Here is a 25467-nt window from a genome sequence, read left to right on the forward strand (position 1 = left end):
AGCCTTTTTAGCTGCTACGCCATATGAATGTTCCGTTGTTCGCTGTACAATTGGTCTCTAAGAGTTGCCTTTTTTGTTTATATTCCTTTTGATCACCATGTAGGCACATACACTCTATATGTAGTTTATTCCTAATGGTGTGGATATGATTTTTAGGCGTGTTTTTGAAAGCTTAGTAGCATTTGTTCGGATATTTACAGTATTTGTTTTTAATACTTCCGCTGTTACTATTATATCAATATGATCATATGTATTTAATTAGCGAGCTTTGCTCATATTGCTTTATACAATGGTTTTTGTAATTGATATTAGAGAAAAATTGTAAGTTTACAAACGGCGATGGTTACTAGGACATGTTTCTGAATTTCACTTCTTCATCAGCTAGCTTTTCGGGAGCTGAGGGTTGAACTCGAGTCTCCAACATTCATATCAGTGCAAGCCTTTTTAGCTGCTACGCCATATGAATGCACCATTAGGAATAAACTACATATAGAGTGCATGTGCCTACATGGTGATCAAAAGGAATATAAACAAAAAAGGCAACTCTTAGAGACCAATTGTACAGCGAACAACGGAACATTCATATGGCGTAGCAGCTAAAAAGGCTTGCACTGATATGAATGTTGGAGACTCGAGTTCAACCCTCAGCTCCCGAAAAGCTAGCTGATGAAGAAGTGAAATTCAGAAACATGTCCTAGTAACCATCGCCGTTTGTAAACTTACAATTTTTCTCTAATATCAATTACAAAATCGCGGGGTAATTTTTGGAAACTAAACAAGGGAATCTTACCGTTAAGTTTTAAAAAACTTCCTACTGAACTACAAACTTGCAGACTCACACATAGTTCAGAGGACGGAGATAACGCGACAGACGATTTTTTTGAAACTTCCTGGAAAGGTAGATTTGAAAATTTAAACGTATTTGAAATATTAAAGGGATTCCAATACCCATCAGAAAAAGTTCCGCTAAGAAGGAATTTTGTGATCAATTTTTTAAGAAACTTGCAATTGAGCTACAAACTTGAACTTCATACATAGTTAAAGTAAGGAGACAATGAAACAAACAAATATTTCCCTTAGATGGCGCATAAGTCGAAATAGGAAATTACAACGAGGCTTGGAATCTTGGAATAAATTTAAAACTGACAACTTACCGGGTCCTAGGCCTGGTTTTTCAGTACAAGTTCAACTCTGTTTGTCGGTTAAACTACGCCTAATTTATTCTGCAGTTTTTCAGTCTCCTTTAACTGGAGTTTAAGCTGAGCTTAAGCGGCCGATCTGGCTGGGTTAACCTATCAGTTATTTGCGTTCATTCGAAGTGGCGTCGGATATACCCAACAAGCATTTGGGCTTGAATACCATTACATCTCATGTTGATAACTAGACATACTTCTAAAATATCAAGAGTTGTTTCGAAACAGTGGCTCAACTCGAGAACCATAGCGTACTCAGCAAAAGAGGGAATTTTTTTATAAAACAAAAAATGCTAACATTTAAGTTGAAAGAATTTAATTCCCAACTTGTGGTTCTCTAACTGGACTCGAATGTAAGATTCCATACCACAGTATTTTCATGAAACTAAAATAAAATAATTGATATTAGAGAAAAATTGTAAGTTTACAAACGGCGATGGTTACTAGGACATGTTTCTGAATTTCACTTCTTCATCAGCTAGCTTTTCGGGAGCTGAGGGTTGAACTCGAGTCTCCAACATTCATATCAGTGCAAGCCTTTTTAGCTGCTACGCCATATGAATGTTCCGTTGTTCGCTGTACAATTGGTCTCTAAGAGTTGCCTTTTTTGTTTATATTCCTTTTGATCACCATGTAGGCACATACACTCTATATGTAGTTTATTCCTAATGGTGTGGATATGATTTTTAGGCGTGCTTTTGAAAGCTTAGTAGCATTTGTTCGGATATTTACAGTATTTGTTTTTAATACTTCCGCTGTTACTATTATATCAATATGATCATATGTATTTCATTAGCGAGCTTTGCTCATATTGCTTTATACAATGGTTTTTGTAATTGATATTAGAGAAAAATTGTAAGTTTACAAACGGCGATGGTTACTAGGACATGTTTCTGAATTTCACTTCTTCATCAGCTAGCTTTTCGGGAGCTGAGGGTTGAACTCGAGTCTCCAACATTCATATCAGTGCAAGCCTTTTTAGCTGCTACGCCATATGAATGTTCCGTTGTTCGCTGTACAATTGGTCTCTAAGAGTTGCCTTTTTTGTTTATATTCCTTTTGATCACCATGTAGGCACATACACTATATGTAGTTTATTCCTAATGGTGTGGATATGATTTTTAGGCGTGCTTTTGAAAGCTTAGTAGCATTTGTTCGGATATTTACAGTATTTGTTTTTAATACTTCCGCTGTTACTATAATATCAATATGATCATATGTATTTAATTAGCGAGCTTTGCTCATATTGCTTTATACAATGGTTTTTGTAATTGATATTAGAGAAAAATTGTAAGTTTACAAACGGCGATGGTTACTAGGACATGTTTCTGAATTTCACTTCTTCATCAGCTAGATTTTCGGGAGCTGAGGGTTGAACTCGAGTCTCCAACATTCATATCAGTGCAAGCCTTTTTAGCTGCTACGCCATATGAATGTTCCGTTGTTCGCTGTACAATTGGTCTCTAAGAGTTGCCTTTTTTGTTTATATTCCTTTTGATCACCATGTAGGCACATACACTCTATATGTAGTTTATTCCTAATGGTGTGGATATGATTTTTAGGCGTGCTTTTGAAAGCTTAGTAGCATTTGTTCGGATATTTACAGTATTTGTTTTTAATACTTCCGCTGTTACTATTATATCAATATGATCATATGTATTTAATTAGCGAGCTTTGCTCATATTGCTTTATACAATGGTTTTTGTAATTGATATTAGAGAAAAATTGTAAGTTTACAAACGGCGATGGTTACTAGGACATGTTTCTGAATTTCACTTCTTCATCAGCTAGCTTTTCGGGAGCTGAGGGTTGAACTCGAGTCTCCAACATTCATATCAGTGCAAGCCTTTTTAGCTGCTACGCCATATGAATGCACCATTAGGAATAAACTACATATAGAGTGTATGTGCCTACATGGTGATCAAAAGGAATATAAACAAAAAAGGCAACTCTTAGAGACCAATTGTACAGCGAACAACGGAACATTCATATGGCGTAGCAGCTAAAAAGGCTTGCACTGATATGAATGTTGGAGACTCGAGTTCAACCCTCAGCTCCCGAAAAGCTAGCTGATGAAGAAGTGAAATTCAGAAACATGTCCTAGTAACCATCGTCGTTTGTAAACTTACAATTTTTCTCTAATATCAATTACAAAAACCATTGTATAAAGCAATATGAGCAAAGCTCGCTAATTAAATACATATGATCATATTGATATAATAGTAACAGCGGAAGTATTAAAAACAAATACTGTAAATATCCGAACAAATGCTACTAAGCTTTCAAAAGCACGCCTAAAAATCATATCCACACCATTAGGAATAAACTACATATAGAGTGTATGTGCCTACATAGTGATCAAAAGGAATATAAACAAAAAAGGCAACTCTTAGAGACCAATTGTACAGCGAACAACGGAACATTCATATGGCGTAGCAGCTAAAAAGGCTTGCACTGATATGAATGTTGGAGACTCGAGTTCAACCCTCAGCTCCCGAAAAGCTAGCTGATGAAGAAGTGAAATTCAGAAACATGTCCTAGCAACCATCGCCGTTTGTAAACTTACAATTTTTCTCTAATATCAATTATTTTATTTTAGTTTCATGAAAATACTGTGGTATGGAATCTTACATTCGAGTCCAGTTAGAGAACCACAAGTTGGGAATTAAATTCTTTCAACTTAAATGTTAGCATTTTTTGTTTTATAAAAAATTCCCTCTTTTGCTGAGTACGCTATGGTTCTCGAGTTGAGCCACTGTTTCGAAACAACTCTTGATATTTTAGAAGTATGTCTAGTTATCAACATGAGATGTAATGGTATTCAAGCCCAAATGCTTGTTGGGTATATCCGACGCCACTTCGAATGAACGCAAATAACTGATAGGTTAACCCAGCCAGATCGGCCGCTTAAGCTCAGCTTAAACTCCAGTTAAAGGAGACTGAAAAACTGCAGAATAAATTAGGCGTAGTTTAACCGACAAACAGAGTTGAACTTGTACTGAAAAACCAGGCCTAGGACCCGGTAAGTTGTCAGTTTTAAATTTATTCCAAGATTCCAAGCCTCGTTGTAATTTCCTATTTCGACTTATGCGCCATCTAAGGGAAATATTTGTTTGTTTCATTGTCTCCTTACTTTAACTATGTATGAAGTTCAAGTTTGTAGCTCAATTGCAAGTTTCTTAAAAAATTGATCACAAAATTCCTTCTTAGCGGAACTTTTTCTGATGGGTATTGAAATCCCTTTAATATTTCAAATACGTTTAAATTTTCAAATCTACCTTTCCAGGAAGTTTCAAAAAAATCGTCTGTCGCGTTATCTCCGTTCTCTGAACTATGTGTGGGTCTGCAAGTTTGTAGTTCAGTAGGAAGTTTTTTAAAACTTAACGGTAAGATTCCCTTGTTTAGTTTCCAAAAATTACCCCGCGATACCGCCTAGAAAAAAACTTTTTGTCATATCTGCTTAACTTTCATAGACATCTGAAACAACTTTTAAATTTAAAGCCTCATGTTCAGCGGGAAGTTACTTAAAAACCGTTGCCAATATTTCGAATCCCGCATGAATTTTCTAGATATCTCTACCTAGTTGTTGTTGTTGTTGTTGTATTAATAGTGTTTCGCCACATTCAATGGGCACGACCACTCACTCATCAAAGTCCTCTAACGGGAGTCCAAGGATACTGGCTGTTTCAAACAGGGACGGAAACTGTTATTCTTTTTATAATATAATTCTTTGCAAAGCTGTTAATTTTGGACTTTTAATATATTTGGACAAAGATAAAAACAATTTTTTCGGATTTTTATTACCTGAGTCCGATAGAAATACTTAAACTCGGACTTTTAAAAATAAAAGTCCGGAAATAAAAGTTAAATCCGGACTTTTATTTTTTAAGGACAAAATTTAATTCGGATCAGCCGTTTCTTTGTTATCAAGCCGGACTTTTATTTTGGTCTTAAAAAATAAAAGTCCGGATTTAACTTTTATTTCCGGACTTTTATTTATAAAGGCCCGAGTTTAACTAGTTCTATCGGACTCAAAAAATAAATATACAGATTTTACTTTTATATGTGGACTTTTATGGAAAAAGTTCGAAAAATAAAAAGGATGCATGATTCGACATGATATTGCTATAGAGATACCTGGCAACTTAAAAATTTTCACCTTGGACAATTTTTTGACCAGGACTTTTTCGACTCCGAAAAAAAAAATAATTAATTTCCGTCCCTGTTTTCAACAGTGGCCAGAATTAGGTGTTAGAGGCGTAGGTCCCACATTACAATTTAACATTATGCGCTTCCGTGCCCAAAATCGAACGATCTTTCATCCACTTTTATGGTGTATATGCATTTACTATAGCGAGTCTTATCAACTAGTAGACTTGAGTCCGCTTTTTCAGTGCGAGTTTAAACGCTAATTAAAGTTGACTAGAGTTTAACACTGCCACTTCCACCCTTTAAGCTGAGATGAGCAGCAACATTTTATGTTACCGAACCAAGTGGCAATGTTAAACTCTAGTCAACTTTAACTGGAGTTTAAAAACCCGGCCTTAAAAACGAGTTATATGATTGACTAATTACCTTTAATTGAGAGCTTAAAGCGGATACACATTAAATCTAACCCAACTAAGGGTGCGAACAGAGTGAGCGCTGAAAGCCGAGCCGAGATTGTCAGTGCGATAAAACTGATTGCATACAAGTCAATACAAATAAGCTTGTATATAACACAGTGAACGCCGACAAGAGCAGAGGGCAAAGCCGATGAGTGCGACAAAAAAGTTCAAAGCGTTTTGCGCGCTTTTTTGCATTGTTGATGTTTGCTTTTTAGCGTGCAGTCGTTTTTTTAATGGTTTAAAAATAAAAAATAAAATTGATATCGATCAAATAATAAGCGAAATCGATTAAATAGTAAGTGAAATTTTTTTTTCATAAATGACATAAAAGCAAAACACATGGAATAAACATAATTTCAGCGTTGATTCTCGCATTCACTGTGTTATATACAAACTTTCTTCTCGCATGAAAATAAACTCGACTCGGCTCTGCTCGGCATCAGCGCTCAATCTGTTCGTACCCTTAGGGATGACGAGCGGAGCCGAGCTGAGCGACAATCAAAACGCTTTGAAACTCAAAGCACCACATCAAACGATGTCACCTGCCTCTCACAGCTTAGGGGAGGTCTGCCCTACCTCTGCTTCCAAGGTGCGGTGTCGACTGAACTACTTTCTTCGCTGGACCATCTTCGTTCATTCGCCTGATCTATCAAGCGAATCCTTTGGTTTTTTATTCGCTGCACATACATCCTAGAGTCATCTCATCTTCTCCGTTTGATTTCTAACCTGATTATTTGTATTGACTTGTGTGTAATCAGTTTTATCGCACTGAAAATCTCGGCTCGACTTTCAGCGCCCACTCTGTTCGCCCACTCTGTTCGTACCCTAAATGTTATCAGCAACTTAGGTTAAGCATGTATGCCTACAATATTGTAATGAATATTGAAAAATTTCGCTTATTTGAAACCTTCTGCTGACTGTTGAAATAAATCACTCCAATATGCTGTATTGCAAAATCGTCTTTATTAGTCTACTTTGGGAGTAGTACAATTATACTTCACTTCGCAACTGATAGCGTGTTTAAATCAAACTGATTACTAATTCCTCAGCTTGCGCTGCTTTTATGCTCTCGGGTTTCTCGGTCACCCATTTCTCCCAAGGTCTAGTCATTTCGCGAACAGTTCGAGAACAATTGTACCTCATGCTAGGTTAACAGCTATATACATGTATATTTGTAGTTTATGCAAATGCTGTTGACCACATGTGTGTGTGTGAGATATCTCTTCGTTGCCTTGTATGTATGTGTATAAATGATGATTGATGTGTTCATGTATACAAGTGTAGCTTGCTTTTATATTTTTGTTGTTGTGCCTTTATTTACTAACAGCTTAGTGATGCTAAAATTCGCCACAATATGTACATTGGCGCATGTATTTTGGGGTGAGAAAACTTTTTATAGTAATATGAAAAACTTTACAGGTGTTCTATGCTTTTTGGAGACAAAAGCAAAATACATATGTTTAAACAAAATTTTAAATTTCAGGTGAAATCTCCAAACATGGTTTATTAGTACAACTCTCTAATCCACGTTTGCCTCAGCATGATCGTGAGGCAATAACAGCTGTTCTGACATTCACTTCGACACAACAGGCGCACATGTTGCATATGTCTCAAACTCCACAGCATCAGATGCAACAGCCAAATCCCTTTGAGTTATTCTCTAATAATTTGGTTATAAATCAGTTGCAAAATTTACATAATTTGGCTTTAGTACAACAAACATTGACGGCACAGCATCAACAAGCACAACAACATAACCAACGAAATCCATTTTCAATACAACCAACCACTGAAGAATTACAAAATCACACAAAAATAATAATGCAAAATGCATTGGCAAAGCGAAAATTTGAAGAACAACAACAATCGAATTTATTAGGTATGCAAAAAATATTACAACTAAATGCAGCGGCTACGGCTGCTGCTGCTGCAGCTGCAGTAACAGTAAATAAGCAGCAGCAACAGCAGCAGCCACAAATGGCAATTCAAAGTCGCTTGAACGCCAATGCTATGAACGGCAATCAAAGTAATAATCGCACAACAATTGTTGGTAATGTTAATAATGGTGGTAGTGGTAGCAACAATCGAAGACTACAAGCTATGCAAAATCTTTTCAATGATTCACATGGTGGTGTTATGGACTCCGTGGATGTGGTGCCAGCCACTAAAGCTGGCTACACCAATTGTTATAATCCTTCAAAAATACAGTCTAATCACAGTGGCGTGTATCGAAATATGAATTATGGTAATGTTAATAATATGCAATGTTCGCCTCGACGTCGGCCGTTTTCGAGTAGGTTTCCGAATGGCATTCAAATGAAATGTAATAATACCGCAGATAATGATTTGGAGCAGCAACACTCATCGGGGTCATCAATTGAGTCATCGACAAATAATAATCACATAGCATTTCATAAACGCTGTCAACATTACAATAACAAAGATAGTTTGAACAACAATAACGTTGGAATGGCAAATGGTTTTGGCGCCCATACCGTTCAGCAGCAACCTGTTGTGCTAACAGCTGTTGGGGGTGAGTCTTCTATTAATATGTCTACATATATTTTTATTTAACATATATTTATTTATGCCACATGGACTTTTTGAAATATCTGATCATATTCGAGTCTTCTGAGAGATTAAAATAATAAATACTCCAATTTCCGATCATAGGAGACTTTCGTATGTATGTAGGAGGGGACATTTAGTTTACAATTATAGGAGACTTTCGTAGGTAGGAGGGGACATTTAGATGAATTTTTGGAGAAACAAACTGGTTATTTATCTAAGTTTTGCGTACGATAAAATTCTTGCACGAACAATTTAAAAAAACTCGTGATTAAGTGATGTATTAAAAACAAATTAATAGCGTATTCACGCATTAAAAATTATTTACAGTGCCACCGTGGCACTGAATGCACGTAGGGCCTATCGCTCAAACTCGCACATGATGAACTTCATATCAAAACCGATATGCATTGAATCCGACCCCCTCAGATTTTGATGAAATTTTGCATACAGGTACACTTACAAACACAACCACATTTTTAGAAATTGCATTTTTGAAAAATTATGTGCGTGGCAAGGTGTCAAAATTGGGAAAAATGCTTGAAAAATGACCGTAATATGTACTTTTGAGCTGTGATAACCACGGAATGGCTCAACCGATTTCAAAGATCTGGGTACCAATGTATTCAGATCGGCTTTCGAAAACATACACTGTAAAATTTTTTTAATATACTGAAATAATTTTTTTTTTTAAATAAAATTTTAAATTTGAAAAAAACTTCAAAGGCCAAGCGTTTTAAAATAAAATAAATTTTTTTCAGAAAGGTCTATTTAATATAACTTAAAGTATCTGTGATCCTTGCACTAAAAAAAATTAAAGGGCCAACTTGCCCTGGATACTAAATAAGAAAAGAAGCTTTTTTAGATTTAAGATTTAACACTTTATTCAGTATTCTATAATTAAGTATGATAGCGGTTAGTATGAAAGCCCCGACGCAACTACCCTCTGCGTGGACTGCTGCTTCCTTTTGTAACATTTCGTGGAGCTACATTCTGTAGCTAGACATATGCGACGTCTGGGTGTGAGTGTGGCCTTGACTTCCCGCAGGTGTCTTCTTGGCTGGCATGTGCAATGCAAAAGTCTCACAACATTGTGAAATAGAAATATGCTGACTCCACTGTAATGTGCATAGGTACTGACTTGGTTCCCATAGGTTTGATAACGTTGTGCAATATTGTCATTGCGCGATATGATGAAATGCACTTGGCCTTGAAGCGGGTGTTGGGTTGCAATTATGCTGCTTACAATAGTTATGCTAGCGCAGCTGCAGGTGGCCCATCAAACGTGGGAAGAATAATTATGCTGACACAGCTGCAGGTGGCCCATGGGACTGTGGGAAGAATGATTATGCTGACACAGCGGCAGGTGGCTATGGGATTATGGGAAGCATGATTATGCTGACACAGCTGCACGTGTAAACTTCAGCTTGTGGGAATCCAACATGTTGGGGGCCGCCAGCGTGTTAACTTATATACATATAACAAATCCAAAAACTAAAATGGCGTATTTTTTCTTTTTTTTTAATTTTAGGTAAATGCATCTCTTTATTTTTGATATTATGGTACTTTTGAGCTGTGATAACTACGGAATAGCTCAACCGATTTCCGGAAAGGTATTTGAAAATATACACTGTAAAAAAATTTATTACACTGAAAAATTTTTTGTTTCAAAAATAAAATTTTAAACTTGGAAAAAAATTCAAAGGACAAGTGTTTTAAAATAAAATATATTTTTATTAGAAAGGTTTATTTAATATATATAACATATCCAAATTACACAGTGTAATAAAAATTCTTGCAGTATACATTTTCGAAAACCTATTTGAATACCTTTCTAGTACCAAGATCTTTAAAATCGGTTCAGCCATTCTGTAGTTATCACAGCTGAAAAGTACTATTATATCAAAATATAGAGAGATGAATTTACTTAAAATATTTTATAAAAAAAAAGAAATAATACGCCATTTTAGTTTTTGGATATGTTATATATCTTAAATAGACCTTTCTAAAAAAAAAATATATTTTATTTTAAAATGCTTGGACTTTAAAGTTTTTTCAAGTTTATAATTTTATTTTAGAAAAGAAATTTTTTCAGTATATTAAAAAATTTTTACAGTGTATGTTTTCGAAAGCCGATCTGAGTACCGTTCCAATGGTACCAAGATCTTTGAAATCAGTTGAGCCATTTCGTAGTTATCACAGCTCAAAAGTACCTATTACCGTCATTTTTCATAGCCACAGCAGTATACCGCCATTAAATATAGGGACTGAGCTTCGAAAGAGATCTTGGCTTTACAGTAGAGCTATACACGTGTGTACCGATGGTTCCATATTGACAAAATTAGTCGGGTCTGCTGTTTACAGTGTCGATCTAGAAGTAAGTAAATCCTACAGGCTGCCAGAATACTGCAGTTTATTTCAGAGGAAAATTGTACTCGTGAAGAAATTCTGGAAGAAGCTTGCTTAAGCTGCAGTCGCTTCAATATCCCGCCTTATAACAAGACCAATTGTGAAGGTCGAAATGAAGCATTTACGTAATAAGCAATTTCGAGAAAATTGCTGAAGCTCAATTTTCCATTAATACCTAATATTTAGTAAGCATAAAACGAACGTTTTGCTTTTATTTAAAACTAGCTTATGCCCGTGGGTTTTACCCCACGTTTCTATAAAAATATGCAAGCTACGCGTAACTGGCCATGGGTAAAACATGAGTTGGTAGGATTGACTTCTGCTGCGGCTAATGACTGTTGTTGTATGATATAATCATATTTGTAACAGGATTCCCCTCTCGTAGGTGAGGTTGGCAATTGAGTTGCAGAATCTCTGAAGCTATAAAGGTTTGTATTGCACTCATTAATCCCTTGATTCGCACCTAATGATCGTCCTTGAGCTTCATTGATAGGGATAGGAAATTTGAGGTGAGGTTGACAATTGAGTTGCAGAATCTCTGAAGCTATAAAGGTTTGTATTGCACTCATTAATCCCTTGATTCGCACCTAATGATCGTCCTTGAGCTTCATTGATAGGGATAGGAAATTTGAGGCATTTAGAATTGAAAAGACAAATCTATCGGTATCAATGGAATTCTTGGTTTTAAACTTTTTTGTTTTCGAAATTTTCCTATAAAATTAATTGCTTCAATGACATCCGTAAAAGTTTTGTAAGGAAAAGCATTGTCTCACTACATAAACGTGGAGAATCGAAATAACGAAGCATAAATATTATGATATTATGGGCCCTTTTTTAAGGATCAAACGATAAGGAGAAATTTCTGATGGCTCAAAAGCGCTAATAAACTCAATCGGATATGCACAGCTTGGGACTCTTCCACGACTGTGTTAATAGAGTAATAAGTTGTCTTGGTTCTAGTGATATTAACATCCTCATTTTAAGGTGCCTAAAATGCCTTTTCTCAAAGAAATTTATAGTTTGTAAAGATATATTCAATATTTGGAAGAAACATTAGATATTAAAGCTTCAGGTGATGTCATAATTTCTCAAAAACTTGCAGAAAAAGAAATCAAATCTGTTCGTAAAGAAATAGGAATTTTGCCATAATTAATTTCAAGAAGTTGTTTAGCAAAACTGCTGCTGAAGCGCTTCCGCCAAAATGCCCCCTCATATTTCTAAAGAGTGTAAATTTTTGTACGTAAAGCCGTCTATAGACGAGAAAGCACGCATTTACTTCAACTGCGGCTGTTCCAGCAAGTAACAGGAAAGCACCACCTTTGGGATGATCATTACACCTTCAAATTACATCAATTAATATCAAATTAAACAGAAATGTTTTTTTTCCGGTTCCTCCATGCGTAACCAAAAATATCAACCCTAAAGATAACATAAAAGAATACTAAACCTTATTTTGTTAGTGGTGTTAGGGATTGATCCAATTTAACTCTTTACTGGATTTCAATGTTCTTGCATGAATACTTCCAGAGTTATGCTGTATCAAACATTCCGTTTGTATGGTAGGTGCCACCCTCTTTTTTATACTCAGTTGAGCAGAGCTCACAGATTATATTAAGTTTGACTGGATAACGGTTGGTTGTACATATATAAAGGACTCGAGATAGATACAGACTTCCATATATCAAAATAATCAGGATCGAAAAAAAATTTGATTGAGCCATGTCCGTCCGTTAACACGATAACTTGAGTAAATTTTGAGGTATCTTGATGAAATTTGGTATGTAGGTTCCTGAGCACTCATCTCAGATCGCTATTTAAAATGAACGATATCGGACTATAACCACGCCCACTTTTTCGATATCGAAAATTTCGAAAAACCGAAAAAGTGCGATAATTCATTACAAAAGACAGATAAAGCGACGAAACTTGGTAGATGAGTTGAAATTATCACGCAGAATAGAAAATAAGTAAAATTTTGGACCATGGGCGTGGCACCGCCCACTTTTAAAAGAAGGTAATTTAAAACTTTTGCAAGCTGTAATTTGGCAGTCGTTGAAGATATCATGATGAAATTTGGCAGGAACGTTACTCCTATTACTATATGTACGCTTAATAAAAATTAGCAAAATCGGAGAAGGACCACGCCCACTTTTAAAAAAAAAAATTTTTTAAGTAAAATTTTAACAAAAAATTTAATATCTTTACAGTATATAAGTAAATTATGCCAACATTCAACTCCAGTAATGATATGGTGCAACAAAATACAAAAATAAAAGAAAATTTCAAAATGGGCGTGGCTCCGCCCTTTTTCATTTAATTTGTCTAGGATACTTTTAACGCCATAAGTCGAACAAAAATTAACCAATCCTTTTGAAATTTGGTAGGGGCATAGATTTTATGACGTTAACGGTTGATGTCACGCCCAGTTTTTATACACAGTCGTCCGTCTGTCCTTCCGCATGGCCGTTAACACGATAACTTGACCAAAAATCGACATATCTTTAATGAACTTAGTTCACGTGCTTACTTGAACTCACTTTATCTTGGTATGAAAAATGAAAGAAATCCGGCTATGACCACGCCCACTTTTTCGATATCGAAAATTACGAAAAATGAAAAAAATGCCATAATTCTATACCAAATACGAAAAAAGAGATGAAACATGGCAAGGTAATTGGATTGTTTTATTGACGCGAAATATAACTTTAGAAAAAACTTTATAAAATGGTTGTGACACCTACCATATTAAGTAGAAGAAAATGAAAAAGTTCTGCAGGGCGAAATAAAAACCCCTTAAAATCTTGGCAGGTATTACATATATAAATAAATTAGCGGTATCCAACAGATGATGTTCTGGGTCACCCTGGTCCACATTTTGGTCGATATCTGGAAAACGCCTTCACATATACAACTACCACCACTCCCTTTTAAAACTCTCATTAACACCTCTAATTTGATACCCATATCTTACAAACTCATTCTAGAGTTACCCCTGGTCCACCTTTATGGCGATATCTCGAAAAGGCGTCCACCTATAGAACTAAGCCCCACGCCCTTTTAAAATACTCATTAACACCTTTCATTTGATACCCATATCGTACAAACATATTCTAAAGTCACCCCTGGTCCACCTTTATGGCGATATCTCGAAATGGCGAACAGCTATAGAACGAAGGCCCACTCCCTTTTAAAAATACTCATTAACACCTTTCATTTGATACCCATATCGTACAAACAAAGTCTAGAGTCACCCCTGGTCCACCTTTATTGCGATACCTCGAAAAGGCGTCCACCTATAGAACTAAGGCCCACTCTCTTTTAAAACACTCATTAACTCCTTTCGTTTGATACCCATATTGCACAAACGAATTCTAGAGTCACCCCTGGCCCACCTTTGTGGCGATATCTCGAAACGGCGTCCACCTACGGAACTAAGGATTACTCCCTTTCAAAATACTCATTAACACCTTTCTTTTGATACCCATATTGTACAAACAAATTCTAGGGTCATCCCTGCTCCACCTTTATGGCGATATCTCGAAACGGCGTCCACCTATGGAACTAAGGATTACTCCATTTTAAAATACTCATTAACATCTTTCTTTTGATACCCATATTGTACAAACAAATTTTAGGGTCACCCCTGGTCCACCTTTGTGGCGATATCTCGAAAATGCGACCACCTATACAACAACCACCACTCCCTTTTAAAACCCGCATTAATACCTTTGATTTGATACCCATATCGTACAAAGACATTCTAGAGTCACCCCTGGTCCACCTTTATGGCGATATTTCGAAACGGCGGCCACCTATAGAACTAAGGCCCACTCCCTTTTAAAATACTCATTAACACCTTTCGTTTGATGCCCATATTGTACAAACAAATTCTAGAGTCACCACTGGTCCACATTTATGGCGATATCTCGAAACGGCGTCCACCTATGGAACTAAGGATTACTCCCTTTTAAAATACTTATTAACACCTTTCTTTTGATACCCATATTTCACAAACGAATTCTAGAGTCACCCCTGGCCCACCTTTGTGGCGATATCTCGAAACGGCGTCCACCTACGGAACTAAGGATTACTCCCTTTTAAAATACTCATTAACACCTTTCATTTGATACCCATATCGTACAAACGCATTCTAGAGTCACCCCTGGTCCACCTTTATGGCGATATTTCGAAACGGCGGCCACCTATAGAACTAAGGCCCACTCCCTTTTAAAATACTCATTAACACCTTTCGTTTGATGCCCATATTGTACAAACAAATTCTAGAGTCACCACTGGTCCACATTTATGGCGATATCTCGAAACGGCGTCCACCTATGGAACTAAGGATTACTCCCTTTTAAAATACTTATTAACACCTTTCTTTTGATACCCATATTTCACAAACGAATTCTAGAGTCACCCCTGGCCCACCTTTGTGGCGATATCTCGAAACGGCGTCCACCTATGGAACTAAGGATTACTCCCTTTTAAAATACTCATTAACACCTTTCATTTGATACCCATATCGTACAAACGCATTCTAGAGTCACCCCTGGTCCACCTTTGTGGCGATATCTCGAAAATGCGACCACCTATACAACAACCACCACTCCCTTTTAAAACCCGCATTAATACCTTTAATTTGATACCCATATCGTACAAACACATTCTAGAGTCACCCCTGGTCCACCTTTATGGCGATATTTCGAAACGGCGGCCACCTATAGAACTAAGGCCCACTCCCTTTTAAAATACTCATTAACACCTTTCGTTTGATGCCCATATTGTACAAACAAATTCTAGAGTCACCACTGGTCCACATTTATGGCGATATCTCGAAACGGCGTCCACCTATGGAACTAAGGATTACTCCCTTTTAAAATACTTATTAACACCTTTCTTTTGATACCCATATTGCACAAACGAATTCTAGAGTCACCCCTGGCCCACCTTTGTGGCGATATCTCGAAACGGCGTCCACCTATGGAACTAAGGATTACTCCCTTTTAAAATACTCATTAACACCTTTCATTTGATACCCATATCGTACAAACGCATTCTAGAGTCACCCCTGGTCCACCTTTATGGCGATATTTCGAAACGGCGGCCACCTATAGAACTAAGGCCCACTCCCTTTTAAAATACTCATTAACACCTTTCGTTTGATGCCCATATCGTACAAACACATTCTAGAGTCACCCCTGGTCCACCTTTATGGCGATATTTCGAAACGGCATCCACCTATAGAACTAAGGCCCACTCCCTTTTAAAATACTCATTAACACCATTCGTTTGATGCCCATATTGTACAATCAAATTCTAGGGTCACCCCTGGTCCACCTTTGTGGCGATATCTCGAAACGGAGTCCACCTATGGAACTAAGGATTACTCCCTTTTAAAATACTCATTAACACCTTTCATTTGATACCCATATCGTACAAACGCATTCTAGAGTCAACCCTGATCCACCTTTATGGCTATATCCCTAAATGGCGTCCACCTATAGAAATATGGCCCACTCCCTCATAAAATACTCTTTAATGCCTTTCATTTGATACACATGTCATACAAACACATTCCAGGGTTTCCCTCGGTTCATTTTCCTACATGGTTATTTTCCCTTATGTTGTCACCATAGCTCTCAACTGAGTATGTAATATTCGGTTACACCCGAACTTAACCTTCCTTACTTGTTATATTAAAGTTATGTTTAACCTATGACCATCTTTGGAAGGTGGGTGATTCAAATTTAGTTGTGATCGGCTGATCCGTTTAGGACGCAACCCGATTTATACCTACATACAAACATTCATAATTTTAACTTTATATATGGGGTATTCCACCCCATTTCGACCAATTTTGAACCCGACCCCTTTAGAATTGGCTGAAAGTTTTTCTTCTTTTTCTAGCTTACGAAAGACGTTTTTCAGAAGTTTTTCAAATGTTTTCATCCAACTCAAAAAAGTTATGAATTTAAAAAAAAACACCGTTTTTGTTTTCAAAATGCTATAACTTTTTCAAAAATTGACCGTTTGGGATCTTTTTTTTTTTTAAATTTTTTTTTAAATGTACTTTTCGGAAAAAATTCAAAAAAAATTGTAAAGTTTTTTTTTGTAATTTTTCAGTTTTTCCAAATTTTTCGAATTTCGCCCTTTTTTTACTCATAAAAAACTTTAATCAATTCTGCAATCATCCCACTAATCCCGGAGTGGGCCGAGAATTTTTTTTTTTTTTTATTTAAAAAACTAAAATTTTTTTTATATTTTTTCCGAAAAGTACATTTAAAAACATATTAAAAAAAATTATCCCAAACGGTAAATTTTTGAAAAAGTTATAGCATTTTGAAAAAACACCGTTTTTTTCAAAATATTTAAAACTTATTTTGAGTTGGAAAACGGTGTTTTTTTCAAAATGCTATAACTTTTTCAAAAATTGACCGTTTGGGATCATTTTTTTTTTTTTTTATATGTTTCTAAATGTACTTTTCGGAAAAAAATATAAAAAAAATTTTAAAGTTTTTTTTTCAATTAAATAAAAAAAAAAAAATTCTCGGCCCACTCCGGGATTAGTGGGGATGATTGCAGAATTGATTGAAGTTTTTTATGAGAAAAAAAAGGGCGAAATTCGAAAAATCTCGAAAAACTGAAAAATTACAAAAAAAAACTTTAAAAATTTTTTTGAATTTTTTCCGAAAAGTACATTTAAAAACAAATTAAAAAAAAAAAAGATCCCAAACGGTTAATTTTTGAAAAAGTTATAGCATTTTGAAAACAAAAACGGTGTTTTTTTAAAAATTCATAACTTTTTTTGAGTTGGATGAAAAAATCGAAAAACTTCTGAAAGACGTCTTTCGTAAGCTAGAAAAAGAAGAAAAACTTTCAGCCAATTCTAAAGGGGTCGGGTTCAAAATTGGTAGAAATGGGATGGAATACCCCATATATATGTACTAGCAGACCCGGCAGACGTTGTGCTGCCCTAAATTGACCTATCTCCATACATTTTAATAAGCTTTTTCCGTCTAACTCTGCCCTCCCCCCTCTTCTATTCACTTTTTCCTAATACTTTTATTCACTCTTCCCTCCCGTCTTTTTCGCTTCATCTATCTCCATCTTCGTCTCATTCTATCTCTTTCTCAGTCACCTTCTCTCTTTTCTCTTCTCTCAAGTTCTTCTCATTCTTCTTCATCCCTTATTTCCTGTCCCAGAGGGTGGTATGTATTTTGTTCCAATCTCAGTCCCACTCAGAGTCTCAGTCCCAGTCCCAATCCGAGTCCCGGTCCCGGTCCTAGTCCTAATCCCAGTCCGTCTCTGGTCTACTTCCCGGAAAAAAGGATCGTAAATACTAATATAGGCAAATTTATATACCAAATTTCAGGCAAATCGAACAGGACGTATGTAAATAGGTATGTGGGTATTATTAATTCATGTCTTTATTTCGGCTTCGCATGCAAACTTATCAGTTTGGCCAGGTTGATACGACTAAATCGAATATCACATTGAAAATTACTTTAGAGCTCTCAACAACAGCTTTCATTTGATATCCAATTTACCCACACATTCTAGGGGTATCCGGGTCCACGTTTTGGCCTTTATCCATATTCCCACACATTCTAGGGGTATTCGGGTCCACGTTTTGGCCTATATCTCGAGACCCTAGTCACCCAGCGTTATAATATATTACTCTGTACTAAAGCACTCATCAACAGCTTTCATTTTATATCCATATTGTATAAACACTGACTAGGCACTCACGGGCCCACGTTTTGGCCTATATCTCGAGACCCTAATCACCCAACGTTATAATATATTACTCTGTACTAAAGCACTCATCAACAGCTTTCATTTGATATCCATATTGTATAAACACTGTCTAGGCACTCACGGGCCCACGTTTTGGCCTATATCTCAAGACCCTAGTTACCCAGGGGTATGGAAATTACCCTCTACTAAAGCACTCATCAGCACCTTTCATTTGTTATCCATATTCTATAACCTCATTCTAGGGGTACCCGGGTCCACGTTTCGGCCTATATCTCGAGACTCTGTACGTCGATCGCAACAGAACCTATGTAGTAACCAGCCGCGTAAGGTATACGCAACTTGTGTGAAAGTTTGAACAAAGCCGACCAACGCATCTCTTCAAACACCGGCGACCGCCTAACACACATCTTAGCCTTTCTTTTTATATATGTGACCCGGCCTATGAAAGGGTGGGTTATGACTCAAAAAAATAATGCAAAAGAAAAACTACTAAGAAACTGAAATGCATTTTTTATCTTTAACAGCTGTTTCTTTTTTGAGTCTTAAGCCACCTTTTCATGGCCGGGTCACATATATAGATTTTTATTTTTCACACTTCACTATAATATTAAAACGAAATGCAGATTTTCGATGCTTATGAAATTGGGCTTAAAAATTGCACATGGAACAACTAAAGACTCTCCTGAATTAAAAAAAATATCAGAGTACCTATAAATCGCGTGCCCTCTCACAAACCCCGGTCCCGGGGCTAATCCCCCCATTACCTCCCCCCCCCCCCCCCCACTCGTCGGGCCTGGTGATGTGCTATACTTGATATCATTCGCTATAATATTTTTTATTGATAAGCACGTTGTTTAATTAAACACCAACAAATTACACGGAAGTATATCCGCACCACCTGAAAATATGAGTGCCGGTGCATATACGTAACATTTTATTATTACGTATAAACATATACAGCCCGATTCTAAACAAAAATTCCGTGCGAGTTTTTCCCTTCTCCCATTCCTCGTATTCTAAATAAAAATTCCTTGTGAGTTTTTTCACTTCTCCCTTTCCTCCTATTCTGAACAATGTTCGAAAAAGCGGAAACCGGTTATGGGAGAAAAGTAGGTATTATGAATGTGAGGGAGGGAGATTTCTCTGCCATTTCATAGGAGTTTTTTCACTTGTTAAATTAAAGGGAATGCATCAAAATAGTTAAAGGAAAATGGTTCTTTTAAGAAAGAACACTTATTTGTACAAATTTGTGCTAAAATATGTATATGCATTCTACCACAATATTCTCACTGTTAATACAACAACAACTACAACCACAATATTCTTTATTTTAAGTCGAAAAGTATACCATAAGCAACGGTAGAGCTCTTGGTATACATATTTGATGCAGCCATCCAGAAATTGCGCAAGGATTTTTTAATAAGGCTTAAATAGATTTTGGCATATGACGAAGGACGAATTCAACTCAACTTGGCCGCCAGAAAATTGCTTTGCTGAATGAAAGCAGGCAACTCCGGCAGATTTGTGTTATGCGGCCATCTTCTTCTTATGTTCCACTGTTGATGTTGCTGTGGCACGAATTCATTACTCATTTCAGTGAATACCACATGAAATGCAATAAATACTGTGCATTGTTTATATTTTATTTCTTAATTTCCAACAAATTTGCAACGATAGTTAAACTTTTAAATTTTTTAAACAAAAGAAGAAATGTGGAACGAAATTTCAATTGACAAAACAGCTGACTTCGGAAATTCGAAATTCCTATTCCCCAATTATTGTTCTCCCTAGGAGAACAGAATTGGTGGATTTTTTCCGCGGGAATAAAAAAATCCGCGAGAATATTTAGAATTGGTCTGATAAAAAAATTTGCAATAAAATAATATTGCGACTATAAACTGAGATATAACTAGAGTTGGCAAATATCCGTGTACCTGTGATTTTGTCACAGCTACTGAAATATCACAGTACACTTCAGCGACAGCTTACAAGGATTATTCGTGACTGATTGCCTGTGACAGCATTTATTTCCCGTTGCCAATCACAGACTCAAACATAGCTCTCATCACAGGAACAAATCGCTTCTATGCTACGAACCAATACAATGAGCAAGTTACTTAATCTGCGACTGAATAACAGTAGATGTGCCAAAAAACTACGCAGAGTTTATTATTCGCAAAACAATCCGCAGGGAAAAATATAAAACTGAGGTAATTCTATATGACAGCATGACACTGCTAATACGCCAAAAATATCGATAGAGCTGCCAAAAGACGCGTATTGACATCGGCAACAATAATCCGAAGGCGGAAAATAAAAAGTTTAGCTCGGTCAAAAAATAATCACAAAAAACCGGAAAATGACCCCGGAGTGCTCCGAAATTGGTTTGGAGACCAAAACTGGTAATTCTTTACTTTAGGGTAAAACTGCTAAACCTTGTCGAAAAATATCGGGAGAGGTGTCAAAAGACGCGTTTTGATCCTAGGACCACAAATCGGAGAGCGGAAATTCCAAATTTTGTTCCTGTCAGAAGATATTTCCAAAAAACCGCAAAATGCCCCGGGGGCGCTCCGAAACCGGGGGTGGAATCCATAGTATTTTTGCGCAGAACTCGTTTCTGCATTGGCGGCCTTCAGCCGCGCTTATAATAAATTACCCTGGGTGGGTCCAACACCGGTTTGGAGACCAAATCTATATCCGCGCAAAACACTATTCAATTTTGTTTGCAAATATCTCCGAAAAGAAATAAAATTTCCGGTTAGGGATTCGTGATCCTGGGTCCATGCGCGTCTTTTGACACCTCTCCCGATATTTTTGGACGAGTTTAGCAGTTGTATCCTAAAGTAAATAAAAACTATATCCGCGAAAAACGGTTATGTCCACAATTTTTTTTGTGGGTATCACAAAATCTTCAAAATTATTACAACGACATGAAAATTTTCAATTTGTTTCGCAAATTTCTCTTGACAAACCAAACAATTTTATTTTCCGCCTTCGAATTATTGTTGACACCTCTCACGATATTTCTGGACGCGTATTAGCAGTGTCATGCTGTCGTATAGAATCACCAAAACTGATTCCTGTTGGTGTGGTATTTGTTTTTTTTTCAGTCACAGTCACGGTTAAAAGCCGCTGTGACTGAGAGGTCACAATCACAGATAACATTGTTCATCAAAAATCACGGGATCGGCCAACATTAGATATAACCTATCCTATATTTCAAGTTAGATCAAACTACATACGGGGTGCAAAACAAATTCAATATCGGTTCAGTAGTTTAGGAGTCCATCGCGGATAAACAATGTGTCACGTGATTTTTATATATAAAGATAGATAAAAGATGCGGATAGACTGAAGTTAACAAAAAATTTTAACGGCGGAAGATTACTAAACATTCAAAAGGAATAACAGCCAAACAACTATATAGTCAAACTTTAGCTGTTATAATAACCTAAGTTTGTACTGCAGCCATAGTTCTGAAAATTCCCATTTGTAGGGAATCTGCCACCCCCCTTTTCCCCAATTCCACATTTTACTGGAGGTGTTAGGACTTAACCTCATATAGCTCCTTACCAATTTTCATTATCCTATCATTACTACATCCAGAGATATGCAGAATGAAAAATTCCATTTATATCGGAGGTGCCACGCCCCTTCACCCCCACCCCACATTTTCTTGGGGGTGTTAGGGATTGACCTCATATAACTCGTTAGTGAATTTCAATGTTCTAGCATGAATACCTTCAGAGTTATGTACTACCAAATATTCACTTTGCATGGGAGGTGCACCGCCCCTTTTATATATCGATATTATTTTTAGCCTATGACCATCCTTGGAATGTTTCTAGTGGGTTGCGCAAATTAGGTTGTGATCGGTCGATCCGTTTAGGACGCAACTCGATCTATACCTACATACATACATAATTTGAATTTTATATATATAGATAAGTATTCCTATATAGCCAACAGAAGCACTTTTATTTCGTTTTGATACGAATCTTTATACAAATGGAAAAAAATAAAATTGGTGCGAAAATTATATAATAGCCAGATAAGGGACAGTCGGGAGATTACCACCTTCAAAGAAAAAAAATCTTGAGAACCAAGAACTCGTGAAGTTCAATGTAACCAACATAACGATAACTTTTTGGTAACAAATAAACAACTTTTGTATAACAAATCGTTAGCCCTCCGATAACAAATCTATAAGTTTCCTAAAACAAATTAATGCCCTTCTTTTATCGATAACTTTTCGGGACGTAGTCGATAACTTTTCGATTACATATTGGTAACAACCCTACAACAACGAATCGATAACATGTCGATAATCCAAAACTTTTCGACAGCAAACGGAAAAACTATCGATTGAAAATCGATTTTATTTAACTGAATTTACATTAGTTCTTTATTAGTATTATTTAATTTTTAATGTATTTTAATTTGTTTTATTTTATTTGTTACTTTATTTTCGCTTAATTTATTTTATTTTGTTTAATTAAATTTCTTTTATACTCGTATTTTATTATGTATTTTAGTTTATTTTATTTCATTTCTATTTGTTTTACTTTATTCTATTTTCTGTTTATTTTTGTTCATTTTATTTTATTTTTTACTTTATTTTATTTTTTTACTTTATTTGGTTTTATTTGCGTTAATTTCATTTAATTTTATTTTATCTTATTCTATTCTATTTTGTTATATTCTGTTGTATTCTACTTTATGCATATATGTAATACTTCTATATTGTTACAAAAAGCTAGGTACATTCCCAAACATCAGAGTGCCGATATATTGCTGTTTAAACGTTTTTGTTTTTGTATTCAATAATCGAATGTACCTAAATTAAAATTTTTTCTTGTCACACTTATGCTGCTATAATCACAAAAATTTTATAGGCTGTCTTGTTTTGATTTCGAATTCAAAACACATTGCGAGCATTTTCTATTAGCAATATAGGAGTATTACATATATGACTTTATGTTACTTATTTTAGTTTTGCTCATTTTATTTTGTTATTTAATTTTTTATTTTATTTTATTATATTTAAATATTTTGTAAAAAAAATGTAAAAAGGTGTTGCAACCAACGAAACCCCAAAAATACACTTATTTCAATTTAAACCAAAGTTTTCATTTGATAAGAGCCGCCACTCGATACTTTGGCAACAACAAAGCAACCAATTCATGTCGAATGTTTTCTCAAGGAAGTTTTGGTTAGTTTTAGTTCACTACATTATCCCATATATTAATGCGGTAATATCGTTTTTTGGAAAGAGAATTAATTAATTCTTTTAATGCAATCATTAAAATAAACACAAAACCGCCATGGACATTTTTATAAACATATTTGACCAAAAAACCAACAACTACTATAGTATAAACTATATATTATAATTTTTTTTTTATTTAATAAAATTGAATAATTAATACACAATCAGAAAATTCAGAATAATGACAAAATAAAAAATTTTCATTTAAAAAGTTAACTCAATTTAAAAAATATTTCAAATTATAAAGTGCTAACAAATAAAGTATTAAAGTAATTTAGCAAAGTATCGAGTGACGGCTCTTAACAAATAAAAACTCTTTACTTAATCCTGAATACCTAAGTAAGTGCTTTGCATCATCATCATTCATCATGACATATTGACCGTTTCGTAACAAGTCATGCCAGCTATCCCTGTTTCGCGTTAACTGATGCTAATTTGGAGCACCACCTCCTCCACCTGCCTCACCGAACTCAGTGAATGTCTCCCCCTTCCTCTGCTTTCAAACTGCTGTGTCGACTGAAATACTTTCTTGGCTATCTTTGTCCATTCGCATAACATGACCTAGCCAGCGAAGCCTATGGACTTTTATTCGCTGCCCTATGGTCATCATTATACCTTCTTCGAACTATCATAAATCTTCCTGAGAACTTTTCTCTCGAACACTTCAAGAGCCATCTCACCTTATCTCGACAGCGTCCATGACTCTGAGCCATACATCAGGACAGGAATGATGACCGACTTGTAGAGCGTAATTATGAACTGTCGGGAGAAGACTTGACTTTTCAATTGACTACTCAGTCGAAAGTAGCACTTGTTGGCAACAGTTATTCTCCGTTTGATTTCTAAGCTGACATTGTTTTTGTTGTTAATGCTGATTCCCAAATAGACGACTGTAAGTCTCGAATTTACATCCGTCAACAGTGACGTGGCTACCGAGAGGCGAATGCGCCCTTTCTTTCTTGGATGACAGCAAGTACTTCATCTTGTCCTTTTTTTCCCGCAAGACCCACTTTGTTTGCTTCTTTACCTATTGGCTATATGCTAGATAGAACTATATACCTGATATTAAGCAGGCTGATTACGCGGTAATTGACGCGGTTTGTGGGACCGCCTTTCTTGTGGATTGAGCAGAATACACTTAAGGCATGCGCTCGCTGTCAAATGTTGCTTTGAAGTCGACGAAAGGATGGTGAGTGTCGATTCTCTTATAGTGAGTCTTCTCCATGATCTGCCCCATCGTAAAGATCTGGCCGATAGTAGATTCACCAGGTCTGAAGCCGCACTGATAAGGTCCAATGTATGACTATGAGCTTCAGTCTTTCGCACAATACGCTAGATAGAACCTTATACATGATATTAAGCAGGCTGATTCCGCAATCATTGACGCGGTATGCGGGATTGCCGTTCTTGTGGATTGGGCAGAGTACACTTAAGTCCCAATCCGAAGGCATGCGCTCATTCGATAATTTTTTGCATAGGAGTTGATGCATGCTCGTCTTTTGGCATCAGTAATAAAAATCCCTCGTATGCTGATGTTGGCTTTTGGCTCTTAATTTCAAACAAAACAGCAGTGTATACATCTTTTTGAGCACTTGCATGCTCATGTGTATATGCTTAGAAACTTGAATTTATATGTACACAGCCTTTACCCGCGGCCCCG

The 25467-nt window shown here is 36.1% G+C and overlaps 1 protein-coding gene across 1 annotated transcript in view; it reads left to right on the plus strand.

The window, feature by feature from the left end:
• Nucleotides 1–25467, plus strand: part of cup — a 203027-nt gene that overhangs the window by 110075 nt on the left and 67485 nt on the right. Inside the window, exon 6 of the mRNA XM_067765374.1 lies at nt 7284–8333. Coding sequence (XP_067621475.1) covers nt 7284–8333 — 1050 coding nt within the window. The remainder of the gene's footprint in view (nt 1–7283; nt 8334–25467) is intronic.

The sequence above is a fragment of the Eurosta solidaginis genome, chromosome 2 (genome assembly GCF_040869045.1).
Source record: "Eurosta solidaginis isolate ZX-2024a chromosome 2, ASM4086904v1, whole genome shotgun sequence".
In the NCBI taxonomy this organism is placed as follows: Eukaryota; Metazoa; Arthropoda; class Insecta; order Diptera; family Tephritidae; genus Eurosta; species Eurosta solidaginis.